Source organism: Monodon monoceros, unplaced genomic scaffold (assembly GCF_005190385.1).
Source record: "Monodon monoceros isolate NGI ecotype Baffin Bay Population unplaced genomic scaffold, NGI_Narwhal_1 Super_Scaffold_2, whole genome shotgun sequence".
Lineage (NCBI taxonomy): Eukaryota > Metazoa > Chordata > Mammalia > Artiodactyla > Monodontidae > Monodon > Monodon monoceros.
The window spans coordinates 46,932,081-46,948,188 of NW_021703776.1; the positions used below are offsets into that span (position 1 = coordinate 46,932,081).

The 16,108-nt window shown below is 40.7% G+C and overlaps 1 protein-coding gene across 7 annotated transcripts in view; it reads left to right on the forward strand.

Annotated features, from left to right (window-relative positions):
* The first annotated feature begins 220 nt into the window (after window positions 1-220).
* The window catches only part of PON3 (paraoxonase 3), a 52,622-nt gene continuing 36,734 nt past the window's right edge, over window positions 221-16,108 (forward strand). For 5 of the 7 annotated variants that reach the window (XR_003795148.1, XR_003795149.1, XM_029233158.1 and 2 more), the window contains exons 1-3: window positions 221-386; window positions 2,177-2,247; window positions 14,970-15,750. Coding sequence is in view for 5 of the 7 variants with exons in the window: in XM_029233158.1 (XP_029088991.1) it covers window positions 15,442-15,750 (309 nt within the window). In the remaining 2 variants the exon portion in view is untranslated. Of the gene's footprint in view, window positions 387-2,176; window positions 2,248-14,071; window positions 15,751-16,108 lie in introns of those variants that run through there. The other 2 variants (XM_029233160.1, XM_029233157.1) reach the window with 2 other exon arrangements.

The following is a 16,108-nucleotide window of genomic DNA, read 5'->3' on the forward strand; positions in this document are numbered from 1 at the left end:
CTTAACCCAGGGCTACGGCTCCCGTCTCTGTATTTTGAGCCTTGAAGAATAAAAGAATCCCGCGAGTAAATGTTTCCTTGAACCTCGAGCATAAAGGTAGCTTTGATTCACGCGGATAAAGATGGCCTTGAACCTTTAGGGGCGGCGCGGCGGGGCGGGGCGGGGCGGGACAACATGACCTTAGCCCAACGCCCGGGCAGCGCACCAGCCCGGGAGGAAACGACGGGCGGGGTGGGCACCACCAGGGGCGGGGCAGGCGCCAGCCCGCAGCGCCTCCCCAGCGCCTGCGCTCGCGTGTCGAGCCCCAAGACCATGGGGAAGCTGGTGGCGCTTACCCTGCTGGGCGCCGGCCTGGCCCTAATCGGGGAGAGGTTAATGACGCTTAGGTGAGTTAGCATCTTGATGGGAACATCCTCGGCTCCTATTCTCTTCTTCCAAGTTAGGTTAAGGGCTGCCCGGTGCCGCCTTCCTATAGCGGTAAGAATGAGCAGTTTGGGACCCCATTCCTCAATCCCACCTAGCAAACTGTCCCTTGAGAAGCGCACATTGCCTTTCCTAAGATGGTGGGGCAGAAATACCGCCCCGCACCCGCCCCTTTCCCAGGTCGCCCTTAGCATTCAGCTCCTGAACAAACTAACTCTTTTGGAAGCGCTGAACTTGGGGTAGGGAGCCAGGCTATAAGCTGGATGTTTTTTGGCCGACTCAGAGGTTGCCCAAGGCAAGTTCCACACTGAGGAGTACTGGGTTACCAACTCATCCCAGATTAAAAGAGCTAGGTGGACAGCAGGGAAATGAGCCAAAACCTGCAGGGGGAACCTGGCATTTTGTAGGTATCTGACCTTTTGAGGTGGAAGATCTCCTGGTGATAGCCATCCCAGAAATATCTCAGGAAAAGTTAATACTGGGCTGGTAAGAAGAAACGTTAGGTGATGATGTGCATTTCTGAGTGAATCTATTAGCCTCTACTTGCCTTCAATTGTCTTTGGGTTGTTTTTATTTATTTCTCTAAGTAGAAACTGGTCGTCTCCTCAGAGGTTCACGTCTAGAATCTACTGAGGAGCCTAATGCCTTTTTTTTTTTTCCTCTTAATTTACTTATTTATTTATTTATTTTTGGCTGTGTTGGGTCTTCGCGCTGCTGCGCGGGCTTTGTCTAGTTGCGGAGAGCGGGGACTACTGTTTGTTGCTGTGTGCAGGCTTCTCCTTGCGGTGGCTTCTCTTGTTGCAGAGCAACGGGCTCTAGGCACGCCAGCTTCAGTAGTTATGGCACGCAGCCTCAGTAGTTGTGGCTCACGGGCTCTAGAGCGCAGGCTCAGTAGTTGTGGTGCAGGGGCTTAGTTGCTCTGCGGCGTGTGGGACCTTCCCTGACCAGGGCTTGAACCCATGTGCCCTGCATTGGCAGGCGGATTCTTAACCACTGCGCCACCAGGGAATTCCCGAGCCTAATGCCTTTTGATAATACTTCCTAGTTCAGCTTGAAAGAGTTTATTGTTACATTTGCTCCCAATGCACCCAAGTGAGAGAATCATAAAAAAATAATAATAATTATAAAGCTGATCTAAGGAGTATTTTTCTTAAAGTGACAGTAGGATAAGTCTACGTGTAGAGTCTTCCTGAATACAATTTAATAAAAATGTAAAATTATTCCTGGTATTTAGAAGAATGTTTCACTGTGGAAACAAAAACACTATTCAGAAATAGTTTGGCCAGTTGTTTAAATTGTGGTCAGTTTAATGAATTTAAATACTTGCAAAGTAAATTAGCGTAAAAATTTAAAAATAATAAAGTTAAAGCAAAAGTTACAGGGTTTAGCTATTAAAATACCCTGTTGAATTTGGGAAAGCAGTAGGGGGCACAGGGATCAAAAGGCAAAACTATAGGGGGTTAAGGGAACCAAAGTGCAGATTTATAATAGGCAATACTTTAGCACATTAAATAATATTATTTTGTGCATTTAAATTAATAATATTTATTTACTATTAAATAAGTAATATAGGCACATTACCCAGATAATGTCCACATTATATAAATAAATAAAAGGAGATGTTTACTTATTTGTGATATCATCCATAAATGATGAGAAAGAGAGTTAATGAATATGAAGGTGATTAAAGACCATGTTTAGACATTGATTTTGGATGTTGTGCATTGACCTCCAGTGTTTTTATCTTCTGCAGAGAAAGAACTAATGCATATCGAGAAGTGGAGCCAGTAGAACCCCAGAACTGCCACCTTATTGAGGGACTTGGTATGTATGTGACAGTACAATTTCTTGGTACCATCCACCTGACAGAGGCTGCCAGCTAATTTAATTTGCTGCTACTACTTAAACCCTCCTATTGAGCCTTCAGCCTCATCAGCTTTACCCAAGCTACCTCATCCCACATCTCCAAGACGTCTCCTAAATGTCAAAATCTGTGGCTTTTTCTCAGTCCTCTTTCTTACTGACATCTCTCAATCATTTGAAAAATGTTATTGATTACTCTTTGGTTGGTCCCTCGCTGAACTGTGCTCCTGTCCCTTCTGTGAAATTTCACTTCCTTCTCTGTCTTCTTCTGTTGCTTATCTTACTTCTTTTTTTTCTTCTCCCCTCTCCTTGATGATATTCCTAACTTCAAGTGTCACTTCCTTCAAAATTTATCTGCAAGTACTAAGAGGAATATGACTTAGCCCTTATTCTCAAGAACTTCACAACTGACTGAGTTTTTTTTTTTTTTTAATTAATTGAAAATCCATAGCTGGATCCCTAATCACTCAAACTGCAGGCCTTCTTTTCCCGTCTGAAATCTACTTTACCTTTCTGTCATTTCCTCCCTCATACCCCCACCTATAACCAGCTCTTCTTCTAGACTTCTCCTAAGCATGGTACCCGCATTGTCAAAGAGACTCAGTTCAAAATTTAGCAACGATTTGTTGTCCCCTCATCGCTCACTGTTTCACGTGAGATATGTTGGCCTCTCCTGGGCCACCACACAGAGCTGATCTCATTTACTCCTTACTGCCTCAACTGCTTATTCTGGCTCCAAGTCTTTCACTCTCCCTGACAATACTACTAGAAAAACAAAATTCTAGCTAGATTCTGTTCACCGTTCTGGCAATGTGTTCTTTCATTTTCTCACCTTTGCTCATGAAATTACCCCCAATGATTTCTTCATCTCTGCTGGCTGAAATCAGCTGGAAACTCCTCTCGTACCTCTGAACTCTCACAGCACTCTGAAACTCTGATTCACTGTGACACCTACCACATGCTTTATTTTAGAGCCAGCAGTGTTCTTTCTTTCTCTCACAATCAGACTGTAAACCTCCTAGGGTCAGGGACTGTGATTTATTTCAGTATGTGACAGGATGAAAGCATAGTTTATTGTGACATAAGATATATATATATATGTTATATATTATATAGCTCTCCAAGATATGTTACTAATATATATATGTATATATTTTTTCTGATATACATATATTTCAGAAAAAATAAGAGCCCTTTTGATTTTAGTTTTCTGCCTTTTTTCCCTCTCAACTCCTAAAAAAAGAAGAGAAGTAGCCTGGTCCTTGTGCTCACTGGTCTTAGATGAGGTCTGTGCTGCCAGCTAGAAAGCAGAATGAACTGATGACAAACTACTTCCTGAGTTTGGTTTTTAAAAACCTGAGCTCCTTCAAGGGATTCTGATGGAGATGGGAGAAGAATATGTGGGTTTTCTGAATAACAGGGACCTTTGCCCCATTCTGGGGGAAGATCAAGACCTAGGAAGGAATGGTTAGAAAGTATCTTTAGGGAGGCTGGATCCTTTATACCGTGTGTCACAGCCCGAGCAAAGGTTATATGCGTACACACGCAGGACGCAGGACGTGGAAGTGGCGAAATTGTCTAAGTTAAAGGGACCACATGGGCTTGGCAGTGAGTAATTCAGTGGTGACTAGCGTAGAATAAAGGCCAGATGGACTTTCCCAAATATTCAGCTTCGTTTTAAAATTCACCACCTATGGTATCTGCACAACCCTGGCAGAGAGACTCAGGTTGAATTTCCCTCCAGTTTAGTGGAACGTGGGCTCAGGGTCAGATTTAATTTGATTTTAAAAATAAGGAAATATAACATTTAATCATTTGTTCACTGTCTTGTGGAGTAATATTCATATTGACTACACATATATCTCTCAAAAGATAAGAGCCCTGCCAAGTAATTTAGAGGGGTAATTAGACTAGATCATTTCTAATATCTAGTCCAACTCTCAGATTGTATGATTCAAACAGACTTGAGAAGTTAAAACTAGAGCAGAAGAAAAAACTGTCATGTCACTTCTCATGTCTGTTGGCATGTGTACATTTTGTATTTGTAGAACTAAACAAGTGAGAATGATCATGGGTCATTTGTCAGTAGGACAATATTGCTATATATCTAAAAATAATAATACTGCCTTATCAAAGGCCTAGTGTCTATGAGCTTTCTGCTGAGTCCTTTGGAAACGTTTACATCATCCTCACAACCACCCTATAAGGTGAGTGCTACCATCTGTCTTTGTAGATTAGGAAACTGACACCCAGAAGAATGAAGTTACTTGCCCAGTGGTCCAGAACTAGAGGGTGACAGGCCTAGATTATGAGCCAGAGCAGTTTTCTTCTATGCCTTTGTACTCTCTGTTGTGTAACACTGCCTTTCTTATCTACTGACAGCACATTTTTATTATGAAGCTTCAGGGAAGTATGATAGCAGCAGAAAACAGAAAATCTGAGGTGCAAAAAGGTGAAATATTAATAAATAGAGCTGACCGAGACAAGGCAGGCTAGATATTGAAATAAAGCTCACTAATAAGATAATACTCGCAAGACCCAACTATTCCAGAGTGAAAAGCTTTATGAAACAATGGAAAACACTCAAGGATTGAAGGCAGGGTGTGGTAGGTAGGCAGTAACAGAGCTGGGGAAAAATTCTGATTTGTGTTTTCTTCAAGACCTAGAGTTTTGTGGTTAATTTTATTGGCGAACAAACTCTTCCTTTTTTTGTTTTCCTTCCCCAGTATTCTTTCTGGGAAGAAAGGTTGAAAGGTGAAATAATTCTAACCTCCAAAAACCATACCTCAAAGATCTTTTTGTGTTAAGTTCATCCTTTTTCCAAGGCTTTGAGGCTCAAGGATTGTCTTAACTAGGAAGTCGTTTGGTTAATTAGAGCTGCACTTGAAATATGAATAGCTTTATCAGCTTGCCCTTGGCAGGATTATCAAGTAGACAGACAGCCATTGTATGTGGTGTCTTCCTATCTTCCCCTCCATCTCTTTTCCCTCCTGTAGCTTCCAGCTTCTCCAAGATATGTTTCTACTCCACGGTAGGTTCCATTTGTTTTCTTAGCTGGCTTTCAGAACCTTCTCTCCAAGATGTAAAATGAGGATAATATTACTTGATAGTAATTTGGTGTGACATTCTTTCAGGATGTCTGTAGAGAACTATTGGAGGCCAAAGAAATGAAGTTATGCCAACTAATAGGGTTGACAGATTAAAAAGCAGTAGATGCCTATTTGTAAGCCTTGTTTTAGACTTGGCAGTGGGGTTTTAAGGTTAGTTGTGCACAGGTTAACGAGTATGTGGAGGGGACTCAGGGGTGGGTTCCTGGGGACTCTTACTCCCACAGGTGCCACTGTTTCTGAGATGCATTGGGCCATCATGCAGATGCAGTGTAGGTGGGGGAGGAGGGCAAAGGAGGGTCAGGAGTAAAGTGCAGTCAGCTACTAATTCTTTTCCACATCTGAGTGCAAAGCACCAGCTTCCCTATCCTCTGGGTAGAGCAAGTAAAGACAAGCATAGTCCCTTTGGAAAATGCCCACTCCTATTGCAGGTGAATTACTGAAGTGGTTAATGCTATCATGGGAGATATGCGACATGGTGTATGGAAGATAAAAAGACCAAACCAGAGAGTATACAACTCAGGACATCTTCTACTCAGAAATTAACACACACTTGTCAATAATTTAACCTCAAGACAAGACAAAGTTCAAGAAACTAAAGCAGTGTATCTTTTTTAGTCAGCATACCAGCTTTTACTGAAAGCTTTTACAGTGAAAAGGCAGGTATTATATTGGGTGCAAGCATACCGTACTGAATAAAACCTGGTCCTTGTTTCCAGGAAGCTTACTTTCTAGTAGGACATTAACAAATGCAGGAGGTCGCAGCCCAAGTGTGGAAAATGTCATGGTGGATGCAGTCACAGGTGACTGTATTAGTACATAAAATGGATGCTGAAGCCAAGAGAGGTTGAAAAGGCCGAGAAGGTAGCATACAACTCATCTTTAACAGCCCGTGATACTCAGCCAAGTGGAGGTGAGGGTGGTGTGGGAAAGGTGTGGGTTGCCAAGAAGCATGAAGCAGCATGTGCTCAGGCATGTAGGTGAGTAAGTCTGGCACATTTTAGGAACTGCCGACAGAAGTACTGCAGCACACCTGGAATGGAGAGTGAAGAGTGGGAGCCACAAGAATTGAGACCAGAGCCTCAATTCTGTGGAGAATTTGGGATTTATACTGCCAGCCCTAGTGGACCATTGGTGGGTTTTAAGCAGGGGCATAACAAGGTCAACTTTGCAATTTAAAAAGATGACTGTCAACAGTGCAGAGAATGGTTGTAGGGGAGCAAAGCTGACCCATTTGGAAGCTATTATAGAAATCCAGGAGGGAGTTCTAGAACTTGAAAGACTTGTGATTAGTTAGATTTGGGGAGTAAGGAAAAGGAAAGCATCAAAGATAACTCCAAGGTTCCTACTTTGTGTACTTGGGGGATAGAAGTGTCATCCACGGAAATTGAAATATAGAAAATGGAGCAGATTCAAGAGGGAAATTTCCAGGTCAGTTTGAGACATGTTGAGTATGAGAAATGAAAAGGCCAAGTAGAAATGTCTAATATACAGGTGAATACAGAGGCCTGGAAATTGGGCTTGATTTAGAGATTGGAGAATCAAGAGCATGTGAGTGGAAGCTGAAGCCATGGGCTAGAGTCAATGATGCAGGTAGGATGAGTACTCTGCCCCTAGAAACAGCCAAGGGCAGGTAGAGCCTGGGGAGTATCCACATCCAGGATGGAGGTGGGAAGGAGCTCGGGCAAAAGGAAACCAAGAAGTGATTGTTTAGAGAAAAAAAAGTGAGAGAAAAAAGTTTGTTCAAAAACTAACCCACCCATATTCAACATGATTTTTAAAATTGCTTTATTCATTTTGCTGGATTCTCCCAAAGTCTATTTTACTCCATGTAGAAAAAGCACTAAATCTTTCAGGCCATCAAAATACCATATATAGGTAAATCTTGATTAACTGGATTGCTTAGAAAATAGAAAGCTCTGATTAATGTAATTATTAGGTTACTGGTTGGGGATTAGTTTCAACCTTCAGCATAATCAATATGATTAAATCTCTGTCCTCCAATTTTCAGTGCCTATTGTTTATTATTCTGTTGATTCAAATTTGCATTTTCTTTGGCTTTGTTCCACTTTTCTTTCCCCTGTTCTCCTCTATCCTCTCTCAATTGCCTTTTGACACACTAATAACCCATTACCTTAGGTAACCATTTTCCCATGTATTCCATTTACTATAGCTGTGCAACAAACTACCCCAAAACTTAGGGACTTGAAAGGACAATAGGACTTCCCTGGTGGCACAGTGGTTAAGAATCTGCTTGCCAATGCAGGGGACATGGGTTCGATCCCTGGTCCGGGAAGATCCCACATGCTGCAGAGCAACTAAGCCTGTGCGCCACAACTACAGATCCTGCTCTCTAGAGCCAGCATGCCACAACTACTGAGCCCACGTGCTGCAAGTACTGAAGCCCTCGTGCCTAGAGCCCGTGCTCTGCAACAAGAGAAGCCTCTGCAATGAGAAGCCCATGCACCACAACGAAGAGTAGCCCCCGCTAGCTGCAACTAGAGAAAGCCCATGCACAGCGACAAGACCCAACGCAGCCAAAATAAATAAATACCCTGCTTTTTTAAAAAATAAAAAGGCAATAGTTATTTTGCTTATGAGTTTGCAGTTTGGGCAGGGCTTAGTGGAGACAGCTCATCTCTGTTCCATTTGCGTCAGCTACGGTGACTGAAAGGCTGGGAACTGAAGTCATCTGAGACTCCTCCAGACCTCTCTCTGCACTGTGTGGTCTCTCCACAGTCTCTCTTCTGTAGCTTTAAAGTACCAGACTTCTTATTTTTAGGTTCAGGGGTCCCAAAGTACATGCCTTGAGAGAGAGAGAAAGCAGTGGCAGGTTTGGTTATGACTTTACCTTGTATGTCAGGTGGCATCACTTCCTCTTCAGTCTGTTTGTCAAAGCAGTTAGAAAGGTCCACCCAGGTTCAAGCAGAGACGATACAGATGTAGCCTCTTAATGGAAGAGTATGAACATCACATTTTAAGACGAGCATGTGGGGAGTGGTTCAAGATGGCAGAGTAGAAGGACGTGTGCGCACTCCATCCTGCAAGAGCACTGGAATCACAACTAACTGCTGAGCAATCATCCACAGGAAGACACGGGAACTCACCAAAAAAGATACCCCACATCCAAACACAAAGGAGAAGCCGCAATGAGATGGTTGGAGGGGCGCAATCACAATAAAATCAAATCCCATAACTGATGGATGGGTGACTCACAAACTGGAGAACACTTATACCACAGAAGTCCACCCACAGGAGTGAAGGTTCTAAGCCCCACATCAGGCTTCCCAACCTGGAGCTCAGGCAATGGGAGGAGGAATTCCCAGAGAATCAGACTTTGAAGGCTAGCAGGATTTGATTGAAGGACTTTGACAGGACTGGGGGAAACAGAGACTCCACTCTTAGAAGGCACACACAAAGCAGTGTGTGCATCAGAACCCAGGGGAAGTCACCCCATAGGAGACTGAACCAGACTTACCTGCTAGTGTTGGAGGGTCTCCTACAGAGGTTGGGGTGGCTGTGGCTCACCACGGGGACAAGGACCCTGGCAGCAGAAGTTCTGGGAAGTACTCCTTGGTGTGAGGCCTCCCAGAGTCCACCATTAGCCCCACCAAAGAGCCTGTAGGCTCCACTGCTGGGTCACCTGAGGCCAAACAACCAACAGGGAGGGAACTCAGCCCCACCCATCAGCAGACAAGCAGGTTAAAGTTTTACTGAGCCCTGCCCACCAGAGCAACACCCAGCTCTACCCACCACCAGTCCCTCCCATCAGGAAACTTCCACAAGCCTCTTAGATAGCCTAATCCACCAGAGGGCAGACAGCAGAAGCAAGAACTACAATCCTACAACCTGTGGAACAAAAACCACATTCACAGAAAGACAGAAAAAATGAAAAGGAGAGGACTATGTACCACATGAAGGAACAAGATAAAACCCCAGAAAAACAACTAAATGAAGTGGAGATAGGCAAATTTCCAGAAAAAGAATTCAGAATAATGATAGTGAACATTATCCAGGATCTCGGGGAAAGAATGGAGGCAAAGATCAAAAAGATACAAGAAATGTTTAACAAAGACCTAGAAGAATTAAAGAACAAACTGAGATGAACAATACAATAACTGAAATGAAAAATACCCTAGAAGGAATCAATAGCAGAATAACTGAGGCAGAAGAACGGAGAAGTGACCTGGAAGACAGAATGGTGGAAATCACTGCTGCGAAACAAAATAAAGAAAAAAGAATGAAAAGAAAGGAAGACAGCCTAAGAGACCTCTGGAACAGCATTAAATGTACCAACATTCACATTATAGGGGTTCCAAAGGAGAAAGGACCCCAGAAAATATTTGAAGAGATTATAGTCCAAAACGTCCCTAACATGGGAAAGGAAATAGCCACCCAAGTCCAGGAAGTGCAGAGAGTCCCAGGCAGGATAAACCCAAGGAGAAACACACTGAGACACATAGTAATCAAACTGACAAAAATTAAAGACAAAGAAAAATTATTCAAAGCAACAAGGGAAAAATGACAAATAACATACAATGGAACTCCCATAACGTTAACAGCTGATTTCTCAGCAGAAACTTTACAAACCAGAAGGGTGTGGCATGATATATTTAAAGTGATGAAAGGGAAGAACCTGCAACCAAGATTACTCTACCTGGCAAGGATCTCATTCAGATTCAATGGAGAAATCAAAAGCTTTACAGACAAGCAAAAGTTAAGAGAATTCAGCACCACCTAAACCAGCTCTACAGCAGATGCTAAAGGAACTTCTCTAAGTGGGAAACACAAGAGAAGAAAAGGACCTACAAAAACAAACCCAAAACAATTAAGAGAATGGTAACAGGAACATACATATCAATCATTACCTTAAACATGAATGGATTAAATGCTCCAACCAAAAGGCACAGGCTTGCTGAATGGGTAAAAAAAACAAGACCCATATATATGCTGTCTATAAGAGACCCACTTCAGACCTAGGGACACATACAGACTGAAAGTGAGGGGATGGAAAAAGATATTCCATGCACATGGAAATCAAAAGAAAGCTGGAGTAGCAACTCTCATATCAGAAAAAATAGACTTTAAAATAAAGACTGTTACAGGAGACAAAGAAGGACACTACATAATGATCAAGGGATCAATCCAAGAAGACAATATAACAATTGTTAATATTTATGCACCCAACATAGAAGCACCACAATACATAAGCCAAATGCTAACAGTTATAAAAGAGGAAATCGATATTTATAATAGTGGGGGACTTTTAACACCTCAGTTACACTAATGGACAGATCATCCAGACACAAAATTAAGGAAACACAAGCTTTAAATGACACAATAGACCAGATAGATTTAATTGATATTTATAGGACATTCCATCTGAAAACAGCAGATTACACTTTCTTCTCAAGTGCACATGGAACATTCTCCAGGATAGATCACATCTTGGGTCACAAATCAAGAGTTGGTAAATTTAAGAAAATGTAAACCATATCAAGCATCTTTTCCGACCACAATGCTTGAAAGATTAGAAATCAATTACAGGGGAAAAAAATGTAAAAAACACAAACACATGGAGGTTAAACACTACATTACTAAATAACCAAGAGATCACTGAAGAAATCAAAGAAGAAATCAAAAAATACCTACAGACAAATGACAATGAAAACACAACAATCCAAACCCTATGGGATGCAGCAAAAGCAGTTCTAAGAGGGAAGTTTATAGCAATACAATCCTACCTCAAGAAACAAGAAAAATCTCAAATAGACAATCTAACCTTACACCTAAAGGAACTAGAGAAAGAAGAACAAGCAAAACCCAAATAGTAGAAGGAAAGAAATCATACAGGTCAGAGCAGAAATAAATGAAATAGAAACAAACAAAACAATAGCAAAGATCAATAAAACTAAAAGCTGGTTCTTTGAGAAGATAAACAAAATTGATAAACCTTTAGCCAGACTCATCAAGAAAAAGAGGGAGAGGACTCAAATCAATAAAATTAGAAATGAAAAAGGAGAAGTTACAATGGACACTGCAGAAATACAAAGCATCATAAGAGACTACTACAAGCAACACTATGCCAATAAAATGAACAACCTGGAAGAAATGGACAAATTCTTAAAAAGGTATAACCTTCCAAGACTGAACCAGGAAGAAAAAGAAAATATGAACAGACCAGTCACAAGCAGTGAAATTGAAACTGTGATTAAAAATCTTCCAACAGGGCTTCCCTGGTGGCACAGTGGTTGAGAGTCCGTCTGCCGATGCAGGGGACACAGGTTCGTGCCCCGGCCTGGGAAGATCCCACATGCCACGGAGTGGCTGGGCCCGTGAGCCATGGCTGCTGAGCCTGCGTGTCCAGAGCCTGTGCTCCGCAACGGGAGAGGCCACAACAGTGAGAGGCCTGTGTACCGCAAAAAAAAAAACCCAAAACTTCCAACAAACAAAACTCCAGGACCAGATGTCTTCACAGGTGAATTCTGTCAAACATTTAGAGAATAGCTAATACCCATCTTTCTCAAACTCTTCCAGAAAACTGCAGAGGCAGAAACACTCCCAAACTCATTGTATGAGGCCACAATCACCCTGATACCAAAGTCAGACAAAGATACTACAAAAAAAGAAAATTAGAGACCAATATCACTGATGAATATAGATGCAAAAATCCTCAACAAAATACTAGCAAACAGAATCGAACAACACATTAAAATGATCATACACCATGATTAAGTGGAATTTATCCCAGGGATGCAAGGATTCTTCAATATACTCAAATCAACCAGTGTGACACACCATATTAACAAATTAAAGAATAAAAACCATATGATCATCTCAATAGATGCAGAAAAAGCTTTTGAAAAAATTCACCACCTATTTATGATAAAAAACTCTCCAGAAAGTGCACATAGAGGGAACCTACCTTAACATAATCAAGGCCATATATGACAAACCCACAGCAAACATCATTCTCAATGGTGAAAAACTGAAAGCATTTCCTCTAAGATCAGGAACAAGACAAGAATATCCACTCTCACCACTATTATTCAACATAGTTTTGGAAGTCCTAGCCACAGCAAGCAGAGAAGAAAAAGAAATAAAAGGAATACAAATTGGAAAAGATGACACAAACAGATGGAGAGATATACCATGTTCTTGGATTGGAAGAATCAACATTGTGAAAATGACTATACTACACAAAGCAATCTACAGATTCAATGCAATCCCTATCAAATTACCAATGGCATTTTTTACAGAACTAGAACAAAAAATCTTAAAATTTGTATGAAGAAACAAAAGACCCCTAATAGCCAAAGCAATCTTGAGGGAAAAAAATGGAGCTGGAGGAATCAGACTCCCTGACTTCAGACTATACTACAAAGCTAAAGTAATCAAGACAATACGGTACTGGCACAAAAATAGAAATATAGATCAATGGAACAGGATAGAAGCCCAGAGATAAACCCACACACCTATGGTCAACTAATCTATGACAAGTTATACAATGGAGAAAAGACAGTCTCTTCAATAAGCAGTGCTGGGAAAACTGGTCAGCTACATGTAAAAGAATGAAATTAGAACACTCCCTAACACCATACACAAAAATAAACTCAAAATGGATTAAAGACCTAAATATAAGACCAGACACTATAAAACTCTTAGAGGAAAACATAGGAAGAACACTCTTTGACATAAATCACAGCAAGATCTTTTTCGACCCACTTCCTATAGTAATGGAAATAAAAACAAAAACAAACAAATGGGACCTAATGAAACATAAAAGCTTTTGCAGAGCAAAGGAAACTATAAACAAGATGGAAAAACAACCCTCAGAATGGGAGAAAATATTTGCAAACGAATCAATGGACAAAGGATTACTCTCCAAAATATATAAACAGCTCATGCAACTCAATATTAAAAAAACAAGCAACCCGATCTAAAAATGGGCAGAAGACCTAAATAGACATTTCTCCAAAAAAGACATACAGATGGCCAAGAGGCACATGAAAAGCTGCTCAACATCACTAATTATTAGAGAAATGCAAATCAAAACTACAATGAGGTATCACCTCACACTGGTTAGAATGGGCATCATCAGAAAATCTACAAACAACAAATGCTGAAGAGGGTATGGAGAAAAGGGAACCCTCTTGCACTATTGGTGAGAATGTAAATTGATACAGCCACTATGGAGAACAGTATGGAGCTTCCTTAAAAAACTAAAAATAGAATTACCTTATGACCCAGCAATCCCACTATTGGGCATATACCCAGAGAAAACCATAATTCAAAAAGACACATGCACCCCAATGTTCATTGCAGCACTGTTTACAGTAGCCAGGTCATGGAAGCAACCTAAATGCCCATCGACAGCCGAATGGATAAAGAAGATATGGTACATACGTACAAAGGAATATTACTCAGCCATAAAAAGGAATGAAATTGGGTCATTTGTAGAGACGTGGATGGACCTAGAGACTGTCATACAGAGTGAAGTAAGTCATATATCGTATATTAATGTGTATGTGTGGAATCTAGAAAAATGGTACAGATGAACAGGTTTGCAAGGCAGAAATAGAGACAAAGATGTAGAGAACAAACATTTGGACACCAAGGGGGTAAAGTGGGGTGGGGGGTGGTGGTGGTGGGATGAATTGGGAGGTTGGGATTGACATATATACACTAAGATGTATAAAATAGATATCTAATAAGAACCTGCTGTATAAAAATAAATAAAATAAAATTCAAATTAAAAAAAAAAAGAAGAGCATGTGGCTTTGATACATCCTGTTTCTACCATATTTGTAAATTACAGTTTACCACACTCAATAACCATTGCCTTCATTTCACCCTCAATGCTGCCTGCTTGGGTTCACATTATATGTGGGTCTATCTCTCTACTAGAAGCTATGAGAGCCCCTTTTTCATCCTGTTCTTAGTCATATCTTACTTATCATATGCCTCTTTCCATAGAAAAATGCACATGACCAGCTCTCAGTGAGAAAAAGATCTGACTAAAATCTTTCAAATTCAATTATTTCCAATAGTTCATCCTAAGATCTATTGGTTTTATAACAGAGAACAGTTACTCAGTAATTTCCCAATATGATAGGAGAAGGATAGATTTTTTCAGGCCTCAGCAAGTTGGAGAGGAGAAATACTTGGCAGAAAGGCCTTTAAGAGAGCTTCGCAGTGAGGACTTTCCAAATGTTATCACTTGGTCTGTAGATAAGTATTCTGTGGGGAATAAAGCTGAATCTCTTAGGACATACCCTGAGAGTTTTTACTTGAAGAATAAATCTAGGATATTAATTTATTTTATAGTTATTTGCTTTTTTTCTCCTGAAAATGGACTTCTAAAAAAAAAAAAGAATTTAGTATTTCAAGAGTCTGGCTCAGGTTTTAGTGGAGTGTATCATGCCTGTGGCAGTCCTGAAAGTTAATAGTTTCCCAAGTAAATAGTTTAAAAAGTTAAGGTAGTTTCCAGAAGAAGTTCAAAGTCTTGACTATGTGCATGATTTACTTTTTAAGGCTTTGTACATGCATCTTTCTGATCCTCTGCTTCTTTTGCAGAAAATGGCTCTGAAGATATTGACATACTTCCTAGGGGGCTGGCTTTTATCTCCAGTGTGAGTATTTTCCATGCCCCTCAGATGCTCATGTCAATAGCTGCATGGACAGTACATTAATGTTGCCGACTACAGCTGCCAGATGGATCCCTACACATTCATCCCGCCCATGGGTAAACTAGTCAACTAAAAAAGCCAAAATGGGATTCCAGAAGGCTAATTAAGATACCACGAAAAAGAAAAAAAAAAAAAAAAAAAGATACCATGGAAATGCCAGGCTTGCCTAACCCTTGGCGGGCAGCTCCCTGTGGGCAGTTATATACCCAGTAGTGTCTCAATAAATGTATATTGAATTCCATTAGATTCCTAGATGAGGCACCAGATCTGCTCAGCTGTTGTTCATCCTCATCATCACCCTATTTGCTGGGCCTCAGCTTCTGGAAGTCATCTTCTCACTAATTAGTATTCCTCTCATCATGCCTTCCTATGTTTGGAGCTCAGTAAATGTTTGTGGATTGAATGTTAACCATGTTACTCAATTCAAAACCCTGAGCACTTTCCATCTTGGATACCTTGCCTTTCAAAGAGAAGCTCTTTCAAAGAAGAGTAGAGAAAAACCTGCATTTTATTCTCAATACCACCTTCACAGGTTTGGGATGATGAGGAAGCTATGTGAAGGACTGAATTTCAATAAATTAAAATGTATATGTTGTGAAGATGTTGAAAATTATCATGTACTTATTAAATCAGTTGCATTTGGAACGGGACCTAGGATTTTGAAAAAAGTAGGTTGACTACATTTCCAATGTGAATTCTGATTGCTGGAATTGCATGCTCTAATATTCCATTTTGGCCAATAAAATACTACCAAATAACATAAATTTTTAAAATCTATATGTTTTTGGCCAGAAACGGGGCACATAAAATATTCCTTAATAGCCCCAATTTCTAAATTCTTAAGTATAGTCAGGGTCTCATTTGGATTTTAAATCGCTGCTGCTGGTGGTACATGTGAGGGTGGAAGGGTGGGTGGGAGGGAATTTATTTCTTTAGTTTTCCTCCAAAACCAAAAATAAAACAAAGCTGTCTAGAAAAGCTTTTTCTTTGTTGACTTAAATTACCTATTGTCAATTTAGATTTTCA